This window comes from Lithobates pipiens, unplaced genomic scaffold (genome assembly GCF_037356315.1).
Source record: "Lithobates pipiens isolate NorthernLeopardFrog02 unplaced genomic scaffold, aLitPip1_a1.2 Scaffold_27, whole genome shotgun sequence".
NCBI classification, from domain to species: Eukaryota; Metazoa; Chordata; class Amphibia; order Anura; family Ranidae; genus Lithobates; species Lithobates pipiens.
In genome coordinates, this window is record NW_027507788.1 from 105,802,917 (window position 1) to 105,830,091 (window position 27,175).

A 27,175-nucleotide genomic window follows, 5' to 3' on the forward strand; every position below is an offset into this window, starting at 1 on the left:
CCGACAGATTTGGTTGCCAAAATCTCCGACCGTGTGTACGTGGGCTAAGAGGACACTGGCCACACAATGAGATTGGAGAAGCAGTTTAACCTTAGGCCCCTTTCACACGGACGATCCGTTCAGGTCCGCCTGTCAGTTTTTCAGGCGGACCTGAACGGATGCTCCATAGAGGTGACAAGTCTGCTGACATCCGACCCGCTCCAATCCGAAAAAGTGTGACGGAGGAAAAAGCTATTTTTCCATCCGTCATCAGATCGGATCGGGTGATGACGGACACTGCGGTCCGTTGTCACCCGATCTCCCATAGGGGAGAGTGGCGCTGTGACAGGTCCGTCCCTGCGCAGTGTGCAGAGACTGACCTGTCCTCTTCCTGCTCAGCGGAAATCGCTCTGGCGATCCCCGCTGTGCAAGCGGATATCCACGGGCGGGTCATTACTGATCCGCCCCGTGTAAAAGGACCCTTAATCTGCGTAGGGGTTTTTTCACCGTCATAAGGACGTAGAACTCTCTTTCACAATTGGTGGTGTCAGTGAAAAGATTGATATCTTTAAAAGACTCTTAGACACGTATCTTAGTGAGCACAACATACAGGGATATTGGAAATGATTATCGACACTGACACCTGACTGTACACCTATACTGGTTGAACTGGATGGACTATTGTCTTTATTCAACCTTACCTACTGTGAAACTATGAAGCATTTGTTTTCTTGTATTTAGATATATGTTAAACCTTTCCTGCACCACCTTCCGTCCTTTAAAGTACTTCTAGATGCCCGGAGGCGGAGGTGGGTATTGGGGTCATGTGACCACTGTGGTTGGCTGTCACAGCAGTCACATGTTTAGAAAGTTCCCGATTGCAAGTGTGCATCAGGAGCTTTCCGGTCTCCACTGGTGACTGTGCTGGGAGCTCTCAGCACAGTTTTTTGTTTACATAGGGCTGCATATATGCGGCCTCTTGGCGTTAAAGCCCACCCACCAAGAGGCCCAATATATGCGTGCAGCAAGGGGATAGAGGTTAAATAAGAATGACCCTAAAAATATTCAACACGTTTTCATCCCCATCTCAATAAATATCACAAAGGTGAAAAATGCAATGGCCCAATACTAATTTGTACTTTTAAACTTGGAAAATTGATACTTTTTTCCTTTGAATAAGCACAAGTCTATCAAAATCATAAAAAAAATGAAAAATAAATAAATTAGCAACTTGTATTTTCCATATGTACTTGTTACAAAATAGTTGTTGCTGAGTTCAAATAACTTTAGAACTTTAGAAGAGGAGCTCCAGTCTCCCCCCAACAAATTTAAAGTCAGCAGCTACAAATACTATAGCTGCTGACTTTGAATATAAGGACACTTACCTGTCCAGGGATCCAGCAATGTTGGCACCTGAGCTAGTTTGCCAGGTACCTGATCCCCCCCCCCCCCTCTTGTGCGAAGAGGAGCTTCCCCTTTTGGGTAAGCCTCTGCTTTAAGGGCTTGTTCATACCATGTCCATTGAGCTGCGTCTTTCTGTACACCACTGTACATGTAGAGCATGGACAAGGCCCATAGAAAACAATTATTCTGTTCACACCCTACATGTACGGTGTTGTGCAGAAAAACACAGCTCAACAGAAATACAGTGGAACCTTGGATTACAAGCATAATCCGTTCCAGGAGAATGCTTGTAATCCAAAGCACTCACATAGCAAAATTTTGCCATAGAAGTCAATGGAAACTACGATAACTTCTATTACATGCAATACTGCATGTGGCCAGAGGTGGGGGCGCCGGAGAGCTCAGGGACAGCTTGGCTGAACTCGAAAGGTCTCGGAAAGGCTCGGAAACACTCGGGAATGGAGTATTTCTGAGTATTTCCGAGTCATTCCGAGTCATTCCGAATATTTCCGAACGGCTCTGAACCATTCCGAGTATCCCCGGCGCCCCCGTACCTCTGGCCAAATGCGGTACTGCACAGCCCATTAGCTTGAATTCCGCTTGTTTTGTGAGACAACATTCGCAACCTGAGTCAGAATTTAAATAAAAAAGTTGTTCGTCTTTCAAAACGCTTGTTAAGTACGTTACTGGTAAACCAAGGTTCCACCGTAGTGTGAAAAAAACCCTTAGGGCCCATTTACAATGATCTGCAGTGGAAACCAAGGCTGCATGCATAGCATTTTGGGCTGCAGAGCAGTGCAGCTGGAGGTGGTGTTATGTGCATTTTATCCCATCACACCACCCTTTTTCTTTTTTTTGTAGCAAACTTTATTTGAAGTGTACTGCTTCATTCAGTTTTATTACATTTCACTGCACAGAAGCATGGTGCACTGCGTTTCTGTGTGGTAACTGTGGGATCCAGCAGAATGGTGTAATATAATGCAAACATGTTGCATATTATCGCTCTGCTCTGGAATGCAGTGTAATTCCAATTCTTTTTAGCTATAGGCAATGGCCAAGCCTTTCTGAATGGGCAAAGCTTTTTCCGAATGGGTAAAGCTTCTGCACTTCCCACCCCAAACATTCTTATTGGCCAATAAGGCAGTGCATTGTGATGGGTCAATAGACAGGGCTGGAGGGAGCAGAAAATTCTGACACTACCCAAAAATTTCAGAGTTTTACCTGTTCAGAACAGTCCAGAATTTGGGCAAAACAGAAATGAATGAGAGTTGCTGTAGGTAGCCTAAGTGCCTACATTTTATATATTTTTTTGTTTTAAAGCTATACATACTGTATAAGAGCAGGACATCTTTTCTTCCACTTGTTCCCAAACTTGTTTGAAAAGAACCTGACATTAGGTATCTGAATATTTATGACTATGAATACTCTCAATATGATTTCTAATAGTGCTTCTCAAGGATATGTGTGTGCTTTTATTCACTTGAATTCTCTCTCTGTCAGAACAGAAATATGTACCCTGAAATCAGGAAAAATGTCAGTAAGGCCATCATGGAGGCTGACTTGTCTGCTGTCTGACACTTTGGTAAATGAATGGCAACTCATGGAAAAGGATGGATCACATATTGGACCACATATTGGACCACATTTTTGAAATTCCATTCCATCTAGGCTTTACAGATGAAATGGAGGTGCTTTGAGCTGCTGTAGTGAAACTTTTTGTTGCAAACCCAGCTCTATGATGCTGCATGTGAAAGTAATGCTAATTTGCTAAAAATGTAAAAAAAAATACATTAGCCTTAATTTATATCAAAGCAGAGTAGAACAGATATACAGTATATGTTTCAACCATTTGACTAGATTACATTGGGCAAAGGTCACAATGCAAGTATTACTGGACTATATAAACAGTTAATTACTTTTCTACATTAAATAGATTAAATAGTATGTAAAAAACGTCTGTTTTCCCAGATTGCAAGAATGCATAAATGTACTGCACACTAAAAGTAAACATTAGTGAATATCATAGACCAAAAAATATTAGATTGAATGAGAATATCATTCTATTCCTTTGTCATAGCTTCAAAGCTTCCTGATGAGGCATTATTCATGTGAAACGCATTGAGCCATAGTGGTGCGACGCACACGTCACTTCCTGCCCTTGGTACCATTGAATCCGAGATTTGAAACGCAGGCCGGTTCCTTTGCACAGAACAATCTGCAAGCCATTGCTATGGATAGCTAGATAGACTCAGTGCAGGTTGGAGGCACTTTTAAATTTAGTTAGTTGAAAATTGAGAATTGGGTGTTTTTATGCACTAAAGAATAAACATGTTGCTCAATGATAGCATTTGTTTTATTTTCCAATTAAGTGAGAGGGGATACTCCATATGAGTGAATATAGAATCCTTGGTGGATTGGATGATTACGCTCAAAATATATGTCAATTTGATGAGCGAGAAATCTGCATGGTGAAGGATTCAGCACAGGATTGGTGGTGAATAGAGTGCACAATAAGAAATTGGCTGTATGCATTTTGAGGAGAGTGCAATAGCATTGACATTCAACTTTCAATGGACATTTTTTTCGATGGATACATATTTTTGATGGACATTGGTTGTTAATTTGTATGGTTTAAATATCTGGACACTGGCACTTTTGCACATATATGAGATTTATATGGTTCGCTTGTATATAATCTTTTATAATTAATCATTTTTCACAAGATTTGATTTACAGTGGAGTTATCAAGGCAATCTATAAAAATAATTGTATGAGCTCTTTGTCATAGCTGCCATATGTTTTTAATTTGGAGGAATAGTCCCTCATTTGGCACTAAATCGTTCTGTCCTTCTTTCTTGTTCAGTTGTCTCTCCCTTTTTACTGTGATATAAATAAAATCTGCAAAAATACACTCCTGATCATGTGATTACTGTGATTGGCTGTCACGGTGATCCCATAATGGCTCATTATTATTATAAATTAATCAATTAAAGTGTATTGGAACCCTAACAATGAACTCATTTAATTTGCTCCCTTTTTTATGGTTAAATATGGTTGAAAGCTTTTTTTTATATCTGTTCAATAATACTAACTAAATTCCTGATGATCCTGCCAGAAACCCTGTGATACATTACGTTCCTGTGCACTCTGGCTTTGCTGACTGTAATTAGTAAGCACTGTTTCCAGCTCTCTCTGTGCACTATGGAACACATCATCCCTATATTATGAATATTAGGAGAGGGGAACTGTAAAATTTCTGTTCAAAGCACAGAGTTGTAGGCCACATGCTGTCTGTTTTAGATGGATAATTTTATTTTAGCTTGTACAGACCACCAGTGCAGAACCTGCACATAAACAAGGGATGTGTGTTTCCCCGACCTGCAGATAGTCTAATTCATCTTACTAGTTGTTAACTTATCTTTACCCCTATATAGAACCTACTCCGAAATTTCTAAAATTGGAGAGAGCAAAATTTGGTGCAACTCTGCATAGAAACGAGCTTCCAGGGTTTTTTGTCAAAGCCTAATTAAATAAGCTGAAGTTTGAAGCTGATTGGCCACCATGCACAGCTGCACCAGATTTTGCACTGTCCAGTTTTAGTAAATCAACCACATTGTTGTTTAGGTGAGCTAAGTTCTACTTTAAAGCAATGTTTGATTTGGCTATTAATGGCAAAGCAACAGGTGAACTTTAACCCCTTTGTGCTGATGGTATACAAATATGTGGCTTTCTAACAGATGGGCCTTAATGCTGAACACACACATACAGTATATGCATACCAGAAAGCAAACAGAGCTTTGCCAAGAGCGTGCGCCCTGCGCACTGCCAGCACAGTTGCTAGTGGCTAACAGAAAGCTCCTGATCTCTACTTGTGATCGGGAGCTTTCTAATCATGTGACTACTGTGAAAGCCAATCATGGCATTCACATGATCAGAAACACTGCCTCACCTCCCGGCATCAGAAACCTCTTAAAGGGGTGGGAGGCGCCGGCATTAAGGGGTTACTTTCCCCGGTTCCAGCAGTATTTACTTACCATCCTTTTATTTCCCAGCTGCTCCATTCAGCCACTAGAATGAAGGAAAGACTATCCTGTGTAAGGTCTAGCTGAAACTCTAGTTGGAGCCTCCACAGGGTTGACTATCTTCCCAATCCAATTTTTTCACCTCCAGCAGCTAAAAGAAGCAATTAAGGAGAAAAGTAAAGCCAAGTATATGCTTCCAGAAAGAGGGATTTTAAAGCAAAAGAACAGGTTTGCTATAGTTCTGCAGTCAATACTACCTGCAAGTTGCCAAGAGCCATGACTATTGTGAGGTAAGCACAGCCCTGTCTGCTTTATTCAGCTAGAGTATCACAAGTCTTAAAAATATAGCCAGTAAATAATCCTATGAAAGTATGTCTCCAAATTATTCAAGTGAATGTTTTTTGCCTGCAGTCATAATGCCATTCAGATAAAAGTACAAAGGTGTGAAGTATTATATGGCTCTTCAGAGTACATCAATACTGTCTTCTTCCCTAACGTGTTCTTTCTGATTTCTTTCAGGTTTTGTTTGGAGTCATTGTTTTTTGTAATGAAGACAACTTTTTATAAAGTTTAATAAAGCAAAAACAGAAGTCTGAAGTGATTCAGAAGTACATAAACTTTCATTATTTGTCATGTGAAGACTTCAAAAGCACCACAGCCAAACAACAAAGGCCTCTTCCTTCATACATCAAAAAGAGAATTATATTTGTTACTGCCATTGGACCCTACAGTTCTGAACTACCATGTATCATCTCTTGACAGTGTTGCTTAGTGTTACTCTGGATGCTCTCGGTGTGCACTCTGCACTTAGTGTTGGCAATGGCCAGAGTCAATGGCAGAAGAACCAAACCCAGGCAATGCCAATGCTTCTTGCACACATAAAAAGACCACAGGTATCCCAGAATACCTCATCAGGAAAGAGCCAGATTGTACCAGATATGTGCTATGGGTACTATGATGTGATGGGACAGTATGATGCCACCTTTAACTGTACCACGGGTACATATCGCTATTGCTGTGGCACTTGTCATTACCGCTTTTGTTGTGAGCATCGTCACAAGCGATTGGAGCAGGACACCTGTAAAAACTATAACAGTCCTTTCTGGGCACACACAACCCAGCCTATTACCACCAGTGCTAACAGCAAGCTGAACAATAATGGTCATGCTGACCAGACCAATAGCACCGTCTATGTCATCTGTGGTGTCATTAGTTTTACTCTAGCCGTGGCCATCGGAGCCAAAATTGCCTTTAATAAGGCCTCCCGACGTCCACCGGGTAGAGAGATTAATGTGCCCAGGTGAGCTGAGTAAATCATTGGCAGGAAATTTAAAAAAATATTGCACTTGGATAGGAGTTCTAGTTTCAGTTGCATTACATGGTGATAAACTATGATGTTGATGTGTTGAAGATATACTGTATGAAATATATGAGATAGAAATAAGGCAATAAGCGAATATTTGACCTTACATGGCCTGATAACTGCAAGAGACAGAACTAACTTGACAGCCTTGACACCATGTACTTTGCACAGCTCATCTGCCATAAACTGTTAATTAACAAGAATGAAGCTCGCCATACACTGAACGAATTTCATCAGATTCCTGATGAAGAGGTTGAAATTTGCTTTGTCAGTGGCTCTGCTGGCCCTGCTCTGTTAAACAAAAGTCAATCATTCAAACGGCTTTTGTCATAGGTATGTGCTGGTATAGGCAGACAGCATACAATTATTTGCCAAGCAGCATCTTCACCAAGTCAGATACAGCTGCTTTCCGGGCATTATGAAGGCTGCTGCCGCCTATCAGAATACAGTAGCCCAGTGGGGGGATTCCTCCATCTATGCTAAAAATAAATATAGCAGTAGTATAGTAGTATAAGAGTGCATGGCCAGCTTAAGAAAACGCTTCTGTAAACTGGAAACAGGGCTCCATATGTTGCCTTGTATCTGGAAATGTTATATTGTACAGTACTTAAATATCAGATTTTGTGAAGTTGGCCTTTAAATTCGACTCAGTCTTTCCACTCTTCTGCATTAATTGATGTCGGGCAGAGATGGAGTGGAGGAGATGTCTTTTCTAGGACAGCTAGGGAGATTACAGGGAAGACTAATACGGAATAGAGATATGTAGAAATTACATTCTAAATTTAATTCTAAAATGGTAACAGTCAAATCTACTGTCTCTATGAACATGGTAGCTCTCAAAGTTGCCATGTTTGGCTAAAAACATGTTAGAAAACTTAATAGCTTGCATTGCACTAAATGATGGAAAACATTTCAGAAGTTAGAGATTTCTATAGCCTGATATCAGATTTCATGTGGCAAAGTACTGCTCTTATTATTAATAACAAGTGGTGTGGGTGCTGTCTAGTTTACAAATGTCAGCCATGTCACATGGTCAAGAACCTGGTCCCTACTCTTTCTACTGCCTAAGCATCACTGTTGGCCCATCACTGGCCAATAATGAGGAGAGAGGAGGTGGTCAAGGCTCTGGACCACGTGATATGGCAAAATATCATAGATCTGGGATTTGGGTTCCTATGGTGTTGGGTACATGGCACTTTATCCAGGTAAGTGTTCTGGTTTAGGTAAGCATTATTTCTATTTATTATTAAACTTAGAGAGAAACATTTAAAAAAAAATATTGTACACTGTATGCAGACTTTTTTCATGCTGCACCTCCATAACAGAAAATGTTGTATTATATCCATAGCATCCTTACAGGGTTGCTCGTTATTGGGTACCTTCACCAGCACATTCTTATTTTCCTTTATTTACTAACATAATAGCCTATTTTTTTTCTGCAATTTCAGAAAATGTAATATGGCATTAACATATAAGCAGATGAAGCATGTTTGCTGTATTTGTCCTAGTTAGTGAATTGCATTTTACAACCAGGTCTTTTTGTGCATTGTAATTCTTCAATGGTGTATGAAAACTTAGAGAAAATCTCTAGGCAAAAACTTTTTTTAAAGTTTTGGATAGAGTGAGGAAGGGTTAGAACTTCTGTCAGATTTATTACAGGTACCTATGTAGAGCTGTAAATTTACGCAGCGTTTTACATATATATTGTACATTTACATTGTACATTTACATCAGTCCCTGCCCTCATGGAGCTTACAATCTAGGGGTCCCTAACTAACATTCATATATACACATACTGTACTAGGACCAATTTAAACATGATCCAGTTAACCTACCAGCATGACTTTGGAGTGTGGGAGGAAACCATAGTAGCCGGAAGAAACTTACGCAGGTACAGGGAGAACATGCAAACTCCCTGCAGGTAGTACATTGCTGTCTGAGTCCTAATTGGGAAGAGCCACCACTATATTTGTACAGGTGACCATTGGCACAGAGAACGAAAGTAAGGGGAAATGTGCATTTTAGAGTTTTCCCCTTAGAAAAAGAGATAAGGGGAAATCTTATAATGAAGACGCTTGTTGCAAAAATTTCCCATTTTGTCTCTGGAATATTTTCCTAATGGTACACAGACTAAAAAAAAAAGAAGAAAAAACTGGCAGCAGTTTTAATTGTTCCCTACTCTATTCAAAACTTTAAAAAGGTCATCTAGTTCACAGCATTTTACATAAGTGTTGAAAGTTTTTAAAGTGAACTTATTAGGACAAAAATATGGGAGCTGACGTTGGAGCCAGCTGGAGCCAGAATGCAGGGCCGGAGTTTAGACTGTTCCCGGTTGTGAAGGTTTATGAAGCTGGTGTCAAAAAATGCCATGGAGCCTTGCACTTTTGAAACAAGCCAGCAATGGCAGTTCTTATATTTATGTCCTTTTCAATAAACTAGCAATGTAAGACCTAAATGAGACCTAAAAACCGCCTTCTTTCACTGATCCTTTCGTTTCAAAGTGTTTGAATTCACTGACCTGCAACAAGTATGCAGAGCAGGAGATATAGGGGATTTTCAGAAGTTCTTATCTGTTTACTTGTTGAAGGTCAGTGAGTTAAGTATTGAAACAAGAAGATCACCATGACAGCTAGGGAACTAGCATTTTAGAAGAAGTCAGCAATGGCAGCCTTCACTTTTCTATTGTTTTCCTTTTAAGTGTCATCACTAAATATAATTTAGATGCGGCTCCCCATGACCTCTTTTTTTACAGCAAACCGAATGTTCTTTTGGCATGTTAAAGGGTTAATTAAGTATATTGTTATAGTATTTAGCAAATTATAAAGATCTGTCTCATATGGACCTGAGGATGTATTCTGGAATATTTAAAAAAAAATTTATTGTCTGGAAAATATTTATACGCTGTTAGGGGATATTAGTAATGAATGCCCTCTTGACAATTGACATAAGGTAAGCTACACCAGGGGCACTTTGTACATAATGGTATTTAAAGAGATCAACACGTTATGAGATAATACATATGCTTAAATGTATTTGTTCTGCAACTTTAGCTTCATCTAAACTCAACACTTTTGTTTTTTTAGTTAAGGATAGATTGGTGAGGAGTGAGAATCCCCTACAGGTTTTTATTGTCTATGTTCCCACTCTGGAGATTCACATTGTCTGTTACCAGAACAGGAATAAAGGGAATTATTCCAATAGGGACACTTATTTACCCACAGAGAAATTACATAAATGTGACAGAGTTGGGAGCTTTAACCATTCCCTACTTTATTCAATATAGAGTTGGGAGCTTTAACCATTCCTTACTTTATTCAATATGAACGAGAAAAAGTTTGACTTGCAGGCTTTAAAAATCAGTTTCTAACAATGACATTTCTGAAAAAGTGTATTTATAATATTTAAATAATGTGCTTTATATCCTTTTTTCACACTGAGGCAGTTTTCAGGCGTTTTCAGGCGTTTTAGCGCTAGAGCCTGTAAAGCACCTGAAAACTGCCTACTATTCATTACAATGGGTGCTTTCAGACCCGGGTGGTGCTCTTGCAAGACGTTCGGAAAAGTTTCTGCAAGCAGCATCTTTGGGGCGGTTTGTGGGCACTGTATACAACGCTCCCAAAACACCCCTGCCCATTGCAATGAATAGGTAGCACTTCGGAAGAGCTGCAACACGGGAGTTTTTAACCCCTTCTTTGGGGTTAAAAGTGACCAGCTAGCAACCGAAAAGCTCCCCTTAAACAGCACTAAACCGCCGCAAAAACGAGCAGGGCTTAAGCGATATCGTGGCTGCTGCCCCAGTGTAAAAGGGGTCTTATACATGCTATTTATTACATTTTGATTGGGTTAATACATCAAAAATATTGAAACTTTAAAAATATTTACAATGAAGCCGTAACATGTTTTTTTAGCTCCTTCCCACCACTGCCCTCCAGCTCTTTGAGAGAGTCTAAATTCTAAAATCTAAATGAAAGGAAAACTGAAAAGAGTTTGCTGAAGATGACAAAAATTAGAGGATGTCAAAATATTTTGGCTTGTCCACAGTAAGATGTTGGAATAGTTAAATGGCATCCCACATTCTTAGCTATTGATTACACCTGGATACACTCTCCTTAATTGATTGGGTATCTAAGCACACACTCAGGTTTCTGAACATCTGCGTTACAGGTAGCACTGGATCAGAAGATAGGAGAACTGCATGAAAGTGTTGACATCCAAAAAAAAGATTTTATTCCAAATGTGTAGAGAATCTAATAGCCAATGCATTTTTGGGGCCACACTTTTGTCGTCCTTATCAGGGCTTCAGAAATCAGATGTAGATGAAATTGAATGTCAAAAGCACAATGTAGCTCGGTCCCATTCATCAGCTGGTATGTGTTGCAACACCTTACCTTAAGCCTTGGTGAAGGGGGCAAAGTGTGCCCCCCAAAACACATTGGTTAACAAAAAGCAAACAAAAATTCCCAGCTCATTTACCAGCCAGCCTGCAACAAATTGAATTGATGTTGTCTAACAATTCATGTTAAAAACAAGGGCTTTTGTTTGCACACATTTGCAAATACATGCATAAGCTGCTGCTGTCATGGCACCCCAGTGTATTGCAGTCCTAATTCTATAATTTGAGATTCTCCAAATTTGGAGCACATACATAATAATGGATAGATTAAAGGCTGGTATGCATGGAGGGAGCCCATCCCTCCTTCAAAGAACAGGGATGCACTGGACACCCAGCAATAGCAGATTGGCAGTGAAGGTATCCAGTGCACCCCGGCACTAATTCACTTTAGTTTTTTTTAACATGCGTTGCCTTTTAATGTGTTCCTTACTGTAAAGGCCAGTTATAGGTTGGGATTATTGCCATTTATATGTAACATTGGTTATTAGGTTCACTACATGTTTGGAATAAAAATCTATTTAGGACTTCAACATTTTAGTGTGGTGCTGCAATCTTCTGATCCAAAAATTGCATTCACATCCTGAGGTTTCCATGTGAATCTCTCAGGCCGCGTACACACGGGCAGACTGTTCGCCCAACTTAGTTTGTCAAACAATCCGACAAACAGTCCGCTCAAAATTTGCATGAGCGGACTTGACCACACACGATGAACGAACAGTCCGCTGAAAGCGTGCGCGATGACGTGAATGGCACGTACGACGGGACTAGAAAAACGACGTCCTATACACTGCAATGCAACCTTCGGCGTGTAAATCCTTTCTGAGCATGCGCAGAACTTAGTTTGACGAACAAGCCTACACACGAGCGGACTGTCCGCTCAAACCAAGTTTCAGCGGACTGTCTTACGGGAATTCCGAAAAACTTTGTTCGTCAGACTGTCCGCTGAAACTGTCCGCTGAAGCCCACACACGAGCGGACTGTCCGCTGAAACACTGTTCAGCGGACAAAGTTGGGCGAACAGTCCGCCCGTGTGTACGCGGCCTCAGTGTACAGAAGCAACCCACATATCACCCAGATGCTCCACTGGGACATTTCCATCACAGTTTTCATAAAACCAATTGCATGTACCAAATAACACCTACCTGAAGTTTCAGCGCCATCAATTCACTGCCTCTTGCATGTAGTATGGCAGAGCAGCTGGAATCTACTTCTATATATATCAACTGCCAGCTGCTGAGAATACAATACTTAAAGCGGAGCTCCACCCAAAAGGGGAGGCTCTGCTTATTTGCCTCCCCCCCTTCCACTGCCACATTTGGCACATTTCAGGGGGGGAGGGGGGTAGAGAGTACCTGGCTTTGACGGGTACACGCTCCTACTCTTGGCTGAAGTCACCCAGAAGTTTGTCCCCCCTCCTCCTTTACCTGCCACTGGGCCATTCACAAAGTGAAGCACGCTTTGCACATGCACAGTAGGGAACTGGCTGTGAAGCCGTAATGGCGGCGCAGCAGAACCCGAGAGCCAATTGAAAAATTGGCTGGGGTGAGGACACCAAGGGATCCAGGTACAGGTAAGTGTCCCAATATTAAAAGTCAGCAGCTACAGTATTTGACTTTTTTTCTGATGGAGCCTGGAGCTCCTCTTTAACCCCCCTAGTGGTAATCCCGAGTCTGGCTCGGGTTGGGATTTTACTAACAGGAGCGGTAACCCCGAGCCAGACTCAGGATCGCATCGCTGGATGCAGGGGAGGACACAGGGAGAGTTACTTACCTTGTCCCCTGGATCCAGCGATGTCCTCCGCTCGATTCACAGCGCCGAATGCCGCCGAGCTCTGTTCCCTGCGACGTTACGGCACACGGGAACGGAGAACGGTGGCAAATTCAAAAAAGTAAAAAGACACAAAACACACACAGTACTGTAATCTTACAAATTACAGTACTGTATAAAAAAAATACACACCCCCTTTGTCCCTAGTGGTCTGTGCAATGTCCTGCATGCACTTTTATATTATAAATACTGTTTTTTCTGCCTGAAATTTGGAGATTGTCCATAGCAACCAAAAAGTGTCCCTTTTTCAGTGTTTTAGTATTTGATTACATTATTGAATAATTTTTATTATTCTTTATTATATTATAAGCTTTACCATACCTGGGATGTCTGCTAGACTCTGGTTTGAACAGATTTAAGAGAGTTATTCCTAAGAATTACAGGACTACAATATAAAACGCCAAGTTTCCATGCAAAATAATTGTACCGCTTTCAGTACCTAAAACCAGACTGAATCATACTGCCAGGGAGGTTAATAAACAATTTTAGTTACTGAAAACTATAAAACAATCTACCAAAGAAATCCTGTGATGTTGTGACTACAACACTACACTGCTCCTGAATTAAGAGCACAGTTGTCACTCTCATGTAGGCCGAATCTGCTTGCACTAGAATGAGATGAAAAAAGTTGGGGTGTGGCATTGCCACTGCTAAGCCTGTAGCATGTTAGTATGCACCTGGACACACCCAGTCCTGCTGCAGTTTTTTGGATTGGCATCACTGACTCTGTTGCTGAAACCTTTCCACTTTGAGCTGCAGTAACTGGGTGGGGGAATGTATGAGACACAAATGAAGTACATTTTGGCTCAGTCAGAGAAAGTTTTTTGTATACTTTATGAGCCATGTACACCACATAGTAACTGGATTTGATTAGACTGCCATATAAGAGCCTTTAATACTTTAAAATTGAACTCCAGGCTGATATAAGCTCCAACACTAAATGCAGTTCTGTACTCATTAAAATCATTCGCTTTTTAAAAGTAGTTAATGTATTTCATTGAACATTGAAATGTTTTTTTTGTAAGTACCTGAAATGGACTCAAAGTCATTCTCTTGCAGTCCCCCTGTGCAGCAGCACTTAGACTAGAAAGGGAGGAGCTGCACTAGCAACCAATCATGTAAGCAGAATGCAAATATGCTGAAAAAGAGCATGATGATAGGAGAAGAGAACAGGAGCATTTGGCTTCCCCTTTACTATACAGTCTGGAGGGCTGAGAGGTTACCAAACTGCTAGATGTCGTGATCACAAGATTGATTTAAAAATGATTTGGCACATAAATAAGTTGTACATGCACACAGCACAGTTCAGTCATCTGTTTGTAAATCCAACATCCTAAAAATAATGTGTTTTGATTCAACTGTGTTGTGTGGATATACTACTTGTGGCTTCAGCTATAGGACTGGTACGTAGTCCGCCTTTACACTACACAGTTTCCTTGGAGACTAGTCTTTGATGTGTGAGCTAAAACAGTTATTTGTATTACAGTATATTTCAACTGTGTATGTAGCTGCCTGCATGGAGTTACACTTTAACAATATAAATACCTATCAAACAGAATATGTTATAGAAATAGCATTATAATAATAATATTTTTTGTCTTTTCAGAGCCCGATACCATGTGCTAAAACACCATTTAGAGCCTTTTTAAAATGACATTAGCTACAAAAACACAAATATTACATATTATTTAACGGTTCTCATTTATTGAACAAACAACTTCGTCTAACACCAACTGGTTATGTGTTAAAAAAGTATTTGAACCCACTTAAAGGGAAAGTCAGCTGAATACATCCAGCCATGCTCAGCATAAGCCTCACTTAAAAAACATAAAAAAACAAAAAAAACAAAAAAAACACAAAATTACGTTTTCGGATCTTTAGAATAAGAAAGACAATGGTCAGCCATTACTTCAGAAGAGCATTAATGATTGTCTCTAATTTTTCAAGAAAGCTATTAGATGATCCCCAAATCTTTTGGGAGAATGTTTTATGAATTAATGAGATAAAATAGGAACTTTTTGGATGACATGGGTCTCACTGTAAACCAAACACAGCTTTTTTTTTGTACAAATGTAAAGCTTTACAACTGTCAAATGAATCAGTGATGGATGCTTTAGGGATGCTTTGCACTACTAGAGAGCCTGTAAGAATTCTGAAAAAAGTGATTTATATTGGAAAATTAAAAATGGCAATGTCCTACACCCATATATGAATAATACAGTGAAAGCATGATGCTGGTGGCTTTTGGAGCAGAAAGTATGTGCAACTCAAAAAATTGCCTCAAACTATTCCCTCTGTAAACCCCCCACAAGCATGTCAAATTAGTGTCTTGGGCCATAATATACAGTCCTTCCACTCATTTTCTATTGCAATCTAACAATTTTTAACTTAATGAGTGTTCTACACTTAGTAAAGAATACACTTAGGCAGTCCATAGGTGATACAGTTTTTTACATCAGTGGTTTGAACTAAAAAAACTGACTTGATTCCCCCATCTACATGTACAATGTGCATAAGGGAATCCTTCCTGCTGCGCTATTATATTCTGACAATGGGGAGACTTCCCCACCGTCAGAATACATTGATCAGCGTTGCAGGCTATAGCCTGCAGCACTGATCAAAGGAATGAAAATCTGACAGGGCAGTCGTTCAAAAGTCGATTGGTTGATCGACTTCTGTACAACCACAGTGCCCACACATGGTACAAAATTCGGCCAGTTCCTGCTGAACCAGCTTCATTTTGATCCATGGCCAGTTTTACTTGCCATACTTTGCACTTTCCTCCGAGATATTTAATCACCAAAAAGCAATTATTATTATTTTCATTATACAGGATTTATATAGCACCAACAGATTGCCAAGAGCTTTACAATCTAAAGGGGAATAGTACAGTTACAACACAATAAAATAAAATACAAGAGGGTTAAGAGGGGCCTGCTCATAAGAGCTTACAATCTAATGCTGTTTTTCTGCAAGTAAATAGATATGGCGACTTGAAATGTTCTGCTCAATTCTGGCCAGTGTTTTATTTGAGTTTGACTTGCCTGACGAACAAAACTCTTTGATACCTTAACACTTATAGTATAACTCTAAGTTTTTTCTTTCGGCTTGTCCCCTCCATTGATAAACAAAGCGCCCAAGATTTACATACCCCACGTACCATAGCTACCTCAGTTTTTTTATTTTTACTCCACAAAGCTACAATTCCAAGTCAACCTCACCACTAAAATATTACCTTAATTCCCAACCTCCCCGTAACATGTATGACTTTAACCATAACATATACCTTAATCCTAATACTTTAAACATTAACATTTAGCCATAACAACAATTCTCCCTGAAATATAACCTCTAAAATGATGCCTTAAAAACGAACCTTCCCCCAAACTAAAAATTTATTTTTGAAATTCTATCTCCAACCTTGACCCTGAAATTAAGCTCTATAATACCTAACCCTAGATTGACCTAAGCTACCCCCAACAGTATACTTAACTAACCCACTATACTCATCTTGTCCAGTGTGTTAACAAGCCTCATAGTTCTGCTGACTGCTTACCACCAAACTAAACTGATGATGAACTGTCAGCCGCAAAAACATATTGAACCAAAATACAAATTCAAGTCTACATCATAATGGCCCAAAAAAGAAACTGGAATCTATTTCTGGCCTGACCTAGTCAAAGCCCAACCCTAAATGTGGCTTAAAATTAGCATTTTATACGTTTCTGATTGAAAGCAATTTTAGTTAAAATTCCTTCACAGTGATGTCAAAAACAGATCTTTAATAGCTGTAAGCTTTCATTTGTAGTCTTTGGCACATAAACTGCTGAAACCAGTTATTAAATGAAAGGGTGCAGTTACTTGTTCAGATGGTGTCGGGTAGGCCTTGCAAGGGTGGCACAGTGGCTTAGTGGTTAGCACTTAGGTCTTGCAGCACTGGTGTCCTTGGTTCCAATTTCAGCCAGGATACTATCTGCATGGAGTTTGCATGCTCTTCCTGTGTTCGTGTAGGTTTCCTTTCACACTCCAAAGACATGCTGGTAGGTTAACTGGCTCTTAACTACATTGACCCTAGTAAGTGTGTGCTATTTGGCTATGCACATGTGTTATCACATTCTACATGCCAGGCCCAAGTCTGACAAATTGGAAAAATCTTGTGACTTACTTTAAAAAAAATGCCAAGAAAATTGTATGGAAAGAGCTATGAATTGGCTGCAGCCACGGATCAGAATGCATTATGTTCTTACAGTAGCAGGTCCCACAGTTGTTAAAATACAGTTTACCAGCGGGGGAGAAATTTCCTGGTGGCCCTCCTGCCAGAACACTCCGATCAGCGCTCTCAGACAATTGTCTGAGAGCGCTGATCGGAAGCCAGCTTCAGTCGGACAGAACGACATACATACGGGGCGAATGTCGGGTGTTTTTTTAAAACCAGCCGTTGTCTCCCGACTAGGGATGAGCTTCGTGTTCGAGTCGAACATACGTTCGACTCGAACATCGGCTGTTCGCCCGTTCGGCGAATTCCGAACGTTGTGGGCCGTTCGTGTGGCGCTCACGGCCCACAATGCACTGCGCCATCGCAGTGCATTGCTGGCTCATGATTGGCCAAGCATGCACTGTGACCCTGCATGCTTGGCCAATCACAGCGCCGGCAGCGAGGAGAGCCATGATTGGCCACAGGCAGGATGCCTGTGGCCAATCATAGCTCAGGCTGTGTAGTACACGCCCCACACTATATAAGGCCGCCAGCGCGGCGGCCTTGTGTAGTGTGTTGGCATCTGTAGGAGTTAGTGGGTGTTCTGTGTACCTTTAACACAGTATACACCGATTGTTATCGGCCGATTTTTCGTTCTTGCTCTTCTGTATCCACCTATATAGCTAGCTATATTTCTCTTTTTTAATAGAGCTTGCAGTCAGTGTTAGGAGATTGTGCGTGCTGTCTGCGTGCCCTGAACCCAGTATACACTGCTATATCCACCTATATAGCTAGCTATCTTGCTCTTTTTAAATAGAGCTTGCAGTCAGTTGTAGGAGATTGTGCGTGCTGTCTGCATGCTCTGAACGCAGTATACACCGCTATATCCACCTATATAGCTAACTATCTTGCTCGTTTTAAATAGAGCTTGCAGTCAGTTGTAGGAGATTATGCGTGCTGTCTGCGTGCTCTGAACCCAGGATGCACCGCTATATCCACCTATATAGCTAGCTATCTTGCTCGTTTTAAATAGAGCTTGCAGTCAGTTGTTAGGAGATTGTGCGTGCTGTCTGCGTGCTCTGAACCCAGTATGCACCGCTATATCCACCTATATAGCTAGCTATCTTGCTCGTTTTAAATAGATATTTAAAGGAATATTTCACTTTTTTTTTTTCACTTTAATCGTCATTAAAATCAGTGCTCCCGCCATAATGGACGTTTTTAAAAAAAAATTTGCATTGACCCATGTCCCCTGGGGCAGGAGCCAGGTCCCCAAACCCTTTTTAGGACAGTATCTTGCAAATTAGCAGTTAAAATTAGCACTTTTAATTTCGAACGTTCGAGTCCCATAGACTTCAATGGGGTTCTAACTTTCGTACGAATTTGGGGTCTGTTCGAAAGTTCTGGTGCGAACCGAACCGGGGGGTGTTCGGCTCATCCCTACTCCCGACATTTGGCTCATGTGTACCCGGCTTCACTTTATACAGGGTTGTCTGTACACAACAGGAGGTTAGTGAAGAGATAAATAAATAGCTATTTTCACTCATTTAGTTGTATACATTTCAGTTTGAGCTATTAATCTTTGTTAACAATGTTTATTGTTCTGTTAAGAAAGGTAAGACTAGTTTGGCCAACATGTTAAAAGGAGACCAGAGCTCCTTACTATGGTAATAATAATATATACTATATGAAAAATACTTTACTTTCCCTTTAATAGTAAAAGAAGCTTGATAACACAAGCAAAACAAAGCTAAAATGTTCATAACTCTGATAAAAGCTTAAAAAACCCCTGAAAAACGCTGCTATTTTGCATTTAACGGCATTTTGTAAGTCATAAGCTTTTGTAGGAGTATAGTTTTGATAAAAATGCTAAAAAAACTTCTACAGCTAAAAAAACACTGAAAAACGTTACTGCAAAAACGCTGCAAACTCACTCTACAGCTACATCTTTCTACAGCTAACGCTACTGGCATCCAGTGTGCATGAGGCCTAAAAAGCAAAGGCAGACTATATCTCTCCTATCCCCCATTGTGTCATTTTATAGCTTACCTAAAGTGTAAGTATTGACAAAACTTTTATTCTTTAGTTTTGGATAGAGTAAGGAAGAGTTGACCTGTGTCAATGTATGTTTTGCTGTGTGCCCCATTGGAGTGATTTCCCTTAATTTTCTGTGCTAGAGATGAAAGTTAAAGGAAATCTCTACAATGTGGGGGGATTCCCCTCTTATCTGTTGTCACCAGTAAAAATTGTCTCCTTCTGAGGATTCCCCTCTATTCCATTTCCAGTGACAACACAATTTTTTTTTCTCAGATCCAGTTCAGTTCTGGTAACAATGATAACCAGGTAACTTGAGATGTGACGAATTATAGTTGATTTAGCAGGAAATTTGAGTCATGGGTGGCTCTGCCCACCATTCCCGGCTTGACAAACAGTGATTGAAAAAAAGAGGAACTAGGTAAAGATTGTTGCCCAAACAGTAACTCCATCCTATCACACACAGTAACTGTTAAGGTATTCAAGCCATGAGTGTCAATGATGGTTGAATACAATAACCAGCATTGGAGTTTCCTCTCTCTATGTCAAGTAGGAATCCATTTGACTTTTCTCATTTAGCCCATCATTTAGCCCATCTATGAGTATATGGCAGAAAGCAAGAACAACTTGATAGGTGTTCTCTTCCTTACCTACTCAATCCAAAACCACAACACTTTCCCTTACATGCACTTTAATTACAAGTGTATTTTCTTATATGACATAATGTATGGTGTTTACTTGTATCACTCTTCCAGAGCTCTTGTGGACATTCTCCGCCACCAGTCCGTTGCAGGGAGCCATGGAGAAAGAAATAACAGCACAACTGTGACTTTAGGGCAACATGACAATGGACCATCTCGTCCTCCAAAAAACCTCTATAACCCCGTAAAGTCAGCAAAGAACAACCATGGTAAGTAAATGAGGGAAGGGGCAGTGTGGGAAATTAGTATGACTATAATACAAATACGACCAAAAAATATTCATATGACAGTTCATTATTTACAATACTTTAATGGCTTGAATGGCATGTATTGAGCAAATGTATTATTAGGAACAATAAATTGAACTGGATTATATAGGAGCTACTGTAGAAAAACATAGCTCATTCAGCTATGTATAAAGCTGAGCTTTAGTTATTGAATTCTGTAAACAGCAGGTTTTTCTTAAAGGTTTAGCATTCTTAACACATGCAAGATGCTGAAATGCACAGGTGTGAAATATTTATATGTAATAGAAATATAGAACAATAGTAAAGGGCCAAGTGTCCACCGAGTCTACTTCTTTTGCTTTTGGGGGAATAAGGACATCCTTTTCCTGCTAATGATCTCTCTAGTGATGCAAATTTAAAGAGACCCTCTACCGCAACTAATTACTTAAACTGATTGCGGACCACATACCTGATACATAGAGTCAAAACATGAATTCCTCAGATTGGGATTTTAAACTGGGCTATAAACACTTTGATGGTAAAAAAAAAATCAAAATGTATTACATATTGATAATATATAGCAAAATGAATATGGGGATATAAGCAACAAACACAAATATTGGGAGCAGAAATGCAAGGAAAAGCCCAGAGCTTTGTCTGACAGATCTTCTTCAGGCACAGAGTGCTTGCAGGTTCCAGATCTGTAGCTTATATGCCAAATGTTGATGCTCCACCCATAAAGACAAAGAACACAACTCAAAAATAAAAAGAAAGCTATGTCCACAAGCAACTGAGAACGTGAATGACATTAGCCAGGGGTCCATATATTGTGGGATGGTCTTATTGTATAACTCAGTGGTATAATTCTATATAGGCCATAGCTATAGAGGAAAGGTAGAATAGTACTTTCACCTTAATGCAGGTCCGGTTGATAGAGAGTGTGTACCAAAAGTTATTAAACCATCCAGAACATCAAGGATTAGAGATGGTTCTATCCATCAGCCAGATATCTGGATGTGCCTTGTGGATCTTAAAGTTGGAGTAAAAAATGATGTGGCTGGTGGTGTCTGTCGAGGTAGAGCAGAGACACCACCAGCCACATAATTTTTGACTGTAACTTTAAGATCCAAGGCACATAATAATATAATACACAAATAAACTATACAAGAACAGTACATACAGTATGCATTCCCTTTTGGGGCACATTCACTGCAGAGGCCAGATCTGTTTGTTTACTTTTTTCCACCGCTTAGCTGTGTGCAGGTATACCATTGTAATTTAATGGGTATACACTGGCTGTGCAGGCTCACCTGCACTGCCAAGTTTGCCAGGTGCACAGGGCATGGACTTGGAGTCAAAGTCTGTATATCCAGGTCCATGTACCTGTGAATTTCTGCTGTGCTGGTGAATCTGTAAAGCCAAAGCGTTCCCATAGGGTTCCATGGGCTGACTGAATGCAGCTCAGTGGTGGGGAAAAAATTAAACAAATATCTCTGTTGTTGCACCAGCCGAGCTCTTGTGGGAATAAACCCAAAGCAACAAGATGTCATACGGATAAATAACCTCTGCCCCAGGGACTCAAATGAGAGCATTGAGACCCAGAAAAACGGCAGTAGGCTCTCTTTTGTTCATGAGCTAAACATGAACTTTGTTGGCTGCCACATTTGCACCAATGTGACTTAGATTCTCCAACTACCATTTTCCTTTGTGTATTTTAATCTGACTGGTGGTGGTGATTTAAGAAAAGCAAACCTTATTAGCACAGGCTGATAAATGGAACTGTGCGTTCCATCAGATTTTCACATTTTATTAGTTGTCGAGCATCTGTACCTTGAATTGTACTTTCCTTCGTTATCATTTTTTATGTGTGTTTTTACAAAAGCCCAGAGCATAACATGAATTATACATTATCCCTTGGTTTTAATAAAGTAATGCAATGCAAAAAGCAACGTGTTAATGTAGTCTTAAGCAACTGCTAACACTTTGTCTGTCCTGGTAAGTCAGCATCATTTGCACCTTCTGTGCTTAGCAAATTTCACTGTGCTTTAGCAACGTTTTTTTTATGTTTACCATCCCAGCTAATGAAAATGTAACTTTACCAGAATAGATAATCGACTGAATGATCAGACAGGAGTAAATGTAACTTGCGGTTTACTAAACAGGTGCACACTCTGCAGAATTTTACAAAACAGATTATGAAAGCTTCATAAACAAGAACTCTGAATAGCAATTGTCTGTGTGGTTCAGAGTAACATGTTGTAGAATATGTATTTGTTTCAGATTTGCATAGATGTGTGAGGACCTGAGGGTGGGAACTAAAAAGGTTTACATGCTGTTCACTGCTGGCTGGAAATAAACAAGTTCTCTACAAGATTCATCTACACATGTGCATGCATAGCATAGTCTCTATAAGACTCTACAACAACAGAGTCTAATGCTGTGTACACACGATCGGAATTCTCGTCGGAAAAAGCTCTGATGGTTTTCACGATGGAATTCCGACGGAATTCGGCTCACGCTGTCTTGCTTACACACAGTCACATCAAATTCTGATCATTTATAACGCGGTGACGTACAACACGTACAATGTGACTAGAAAAAGGAAGTTCAATAGCCAGTAGCCAATAGCTTCTGTCTCATAGTTGAATCTGAGCATGTGTGATTTTTGGCATGTCGGAATTGCATACACACGATCGGAATTACCGATAGAAAGTTTTTCCGTCTGGAAAATTGAGAACATGCTATCAATTTTTGGCTGGCGGAAATTCAGACAGCTAAATTCCGATGGAGCATACACACGGTCGCATTTTCCTATAAAAATCTCTCATCGGTCTTTTTCTGGCCAGAATTCCGATCGTGTGTACGCGGCTTGAGAATGAATACTTCAGAAAAACAGCACAAAACTCAGAAACTTGTGATTGTCCTCATAAATAGCTTCCCTCTTAGTGAAGTCCATAACACAGACAAACAGCTGGAGGGATCCAAAGCCCAAGGAAAATAGGCTACCGATAGTATCTGGAGTACTCTAGTAGCAATTGGGGAGGTGCTCCTCATGGCAGCTAAGTCTTCCCGGTAAAGGAACTTGCTATTAGGCTCCTGGCTGGTTGTCCGTATGATGGTTCTGACAGTGGAAAGCTGCTCACCTGGCTGCAGATTACTTGCTCAGCTACCTCTGCCTCATCTGGTGTGACCCCTTCCTGAGCTGCTGAGGAAGGAGTGCTGAGGAACTTATCTTCCCAGGGCTGCCCTGGAACCCACAGAACTGTAGGAAAATCAGTTGAATGGGTCTGCATATGCATCTGAGCATTGTAAGGAAATTGGTACTATATAACTGATACTGAAAAGGTCAGTTAACAATTGGCACATTCATTAGGTCCTATTGAATTCAATAATGATCTTGGAAACAGTTAAAGGTAATTTGTGAATTGTAATCGTTAAAGAAGAATTCCAGGTATGGCATTTTTTACATGGTTATGTAATAGCTATGCATACACCATGCTTGTGTAGCACCCTCCTAGGTAGGTGCTATGATAGTTAGGTAAGTGTTAGGCCAACCATACATGGTGCAAATCTCTTTCCATAATTCCCCTATCATCACAGAGAGGGCTGACAGGGGAATCAGCAATCGGAAGACAGTGATTACTGCTAATGGCTATAGCAGCCGCTAGCGTTAATCATAAGATTGGTACATTCAATCTGCCCATTAACGGTTCAAATCTTGGCAGGAACCAGCCAAGATTCGAACCGTGTATTGTGTGTCTTTGGGTGTGTTTTTTATAGGGAAATTTCGTTTCCAGACTGTAGTCAGTGTGGCTGTAATTGGATGAGGTAAATGCATAGTTTGGCCCACTGTACTCAGTGAGCTGTTATTGTTTAGCTAGGTCTGCTCTGTGTGCTCTGAAGCTGTCAGTCTGTCTGATAGCTCCCTCTGTTTCCATGTAGAAGTTTCTGGATAATAGGTGTGGAGTCATGCAGATGGCAAAAAAGTGGTAATCACCCCAATCTATAACTGGCCCTTGCAACAAGGCGGACATAGAAGGGCAATGCACATCACAAACAAACAAAAGTTTTCCCAGCACACTTACCAACCAGCCTGCAAAACAACCGAATTGGCCCTGTCTAACAGTTTACATTAAAAACAGAGGGTTTTGTTAGCACACATTTGCAAATACAGTATATGAGTAAGCCACAGTGACCATGAAAATGGACCTCTGTATTTACTGTGGTCCTAACTCTAATGCCGTGTACACATGGCCGGACTTTTCGACAGCAGAGGTCCGACGGAATGAATCCGTCTGACAATTCGACCGTGTGTGGGCTTCATGGGACCTTTGCTGTCGAAAAATCAGACGGACTTTAGATTTAGAACATGTTTCAAATCTTTCAGACGGTCTCGAGTCTGGTCGAAAAATCAGTTTGTCTATATGCTAGACCGACGGACGAAAACCGACGCTAGGGCAGCTATTGGCTACTGGCTATGAACTTCCTTATTCTAGTCCGGTCGTACGTCATCACGGTTGAATCCGTCGGACTTTGGTGTGATTGTGTGTAGACAAGTCTGATTTGACAGAAGTCCGTCGAAATTCCGGTCGTGTGTACACGGCATAAATGTCTAGAACTCTAATAGTAGGAGCACATGGATGAATGGATAGATTAAGGGCAGGTATGCCTGGAGGGAGCCTACTCCTCCTTAACCCCTTCCCGACTAGCCACCGCAGTTATATTGTGGCAGGTTGGCTCCCCTGCGTGAGCTGTCGTAGCTGTACGTCGGCTCTTTAAGACGCTTTAGCAGCGTGTCCCCGGAGCCGATGCGCATGCCTGGTGGGCATGATGACTGCCAGGCACCCACGATCATTCATGACAGAGCGAGAACCAGGATGTGTGTAGGAACACAGATCGGTCTCCTCCTCTAGTCAGTGCCACCCCCCCACAGTTAGAACACACCTGGGAACACAGTTAACCCCTTGATTGCCTACTAGTGTTAACCCCTTGATCGCCCCCTAGTGTTCCCTGCCAATGACATTTATACAGCAATCAGTGGCTATTTTTAGCTCTGATCGCTGTAAAAATGTCCCTGGTCCCAAAAAAGTGTCAAAAGTGTCCAATCTGTCTGCCGTAATGTCGCAGTCATAATAAAAGTCGCTGATCACCGACATTACTAGTAAAAAAAAAAATAATAATAATAAAAATACCATAAATCAATGCCCTATTTTGTAGACTATAACTTTTGCGCAAACCAATCAATATACGCTTATTACCAAAAATATGTAGAATAATACATATTGGCCTAAACTGATGAAAATTATTATTTTTTATTTTATTTTTTTGATTTGGGATATTTATTATAATAAATAATACAAAATATTCAGTTTTTTCAAAATTGTCACTTTTTTTGTTTATAGCGCAAAAAATAAAAACCTCAGAGGTGATCAAATACCACCAAAAGAAAGCTCTATTTGTGGGGAAAAAAGAACATCAATTTTGTTTGGGCACAACGTTGCACGACAGTGCAATTGTCAGTTAAATCGGCGCAGCACCATAATGCAAAAAATGGCCTGGTCAGGAAGGGGGCTGAAATGGTTAAAGGCACAGGGATGCACATGGCACCCAGCAAGAGCACAATGATAACAAAGGCACCCAATTCATCCAACTGTACAAAAAAGTGGAAACCTCCCCAATCTATAACTGGCCTTTGCAGCAAGGTGCACATGGAAGAACAACACATATCAAAAACAAACAAAGAGTTCACAGCATAATTACTGACCAGCCTGCAAAACACCCAAATTGACTGTGTGTAACAGTTTAGGTTACAAACAGAAGGTTTTGTTTGCACACATTTACAAACATGTGAAAGCCACAGTACCCATGCCAAGGAATCTCTGTATATACTGTGTTCTTAACTATAAATTTCATGCAAATTATGCAGATGGCAGCAAGGATATTGATACAGCCCTGGCCTATCCCAGAGAGTCAGGCATGCTGGGAGACTGCATATATTCTGGGAGCACACAGAGCTCCTGATCTTGTCCCAGAGTGGGAGGGGGGGCACACTGCCCTCCCAGGCAGAAGCTGCTGTTGGTGGACCTGAGGGGATGAATGCTGAGACTCAGGTTCTAAGGAGAAGCTGACTGAGGGGAGCTGTCTGCCAAAGATCTGTCTGGTATCCCTGGAAGGTGATGCTTAGAAGGAGGCTGCTATCTGTCTGTCTTTGGACCTTGAGAGTACAGACACTGGCAGATCTTGCGGACCTTGTGCTCTAGCCACTCCTCTGGTGCCTTATAGTCAGCTGTGGCTCCATGAATAACTTCAGCCCTGGAAGATTTGGCTGCTCAATGACCAGAGCACTTTTTACAATTTGGCACTGCACTGCTTTAACTGGTAATTGCGCAGTCATGCAATGCTGTACCCAAACAAAATCTTCCCTCATAAACCTTCAAAGTATATGTAAAGCCAGTTGCCCTGTCACAGATCTTATACATCTTGACCCCATATCTGGCACGCTTGCTGGGAAGATACTATTTGAATGACAAGCGGACATAAAACTTAATCAGGGACTCATTAACTTAGACAACTTGATCAGGAGTAAACAAGGCTGCAAACTGCTGGTTGAAGTGGTTTACAAGGGGCCGAATTTTGTAGAGCCAATCATATTCAGGGTAACCCTGAGGATGACAGGGTTCATTGTCATTGAATTGCATGAACTGCAAGATCTGCTCGTATCGTGTCCTGGTTATGGAGGCAGAGAACAAGGGCATATGGTGAACTGGGTCAGTGGACCAATATGACCACAACTCACTTTTTTTAGTTATGCCCATGAGGAGGGATAGCCCCAGAAAGGTCTTAAATTCAGAGACCTTAGTAGGTCTCCAATCTCTGGCAAGGGTCAACTGGGGATTAGCGGCGATGAATTGACCAGCATAAAAATTGCTTTGGTCCACACTAGATCTATAGAGATCATCTGTGAAAAACAGCGAATAAGAATCAAGTGACATAAAATCAACTGTTTCCACCTGAATTCCGGGTTGGCCAG

The 27,175-nt window shown here is 40.8% G+C and overlaps 1 protein-coding gene across 1 annotated transcript in view; it reads left to right on the forward strand.

Annotated features, from left to right (window-relative positions):
• Window positions 1-27,175, forward strand: part of SHISA7 (shisa family member 7) — a 264,851-nt gene that overhangs the window by 156,240 nt on the left and 81,436 nt on the right. The window contains exons 2-3 of the mRNA XM_077457313.1: window positions 5,925-6,705; window positions 19,973-20,127. Of these exons, the coding sequence (XP_077313439.1) occupies window positions 6,149-6,705; window positions 19,973-20,127 (712 nt within the window). The 5' untranslated portion in view covers window positions 5,925-6,148. The remainder of the gene's footprint in view (window positions 1-5,924; window positions 6,706-19,972; window positions 20,128-27,175) is intronic.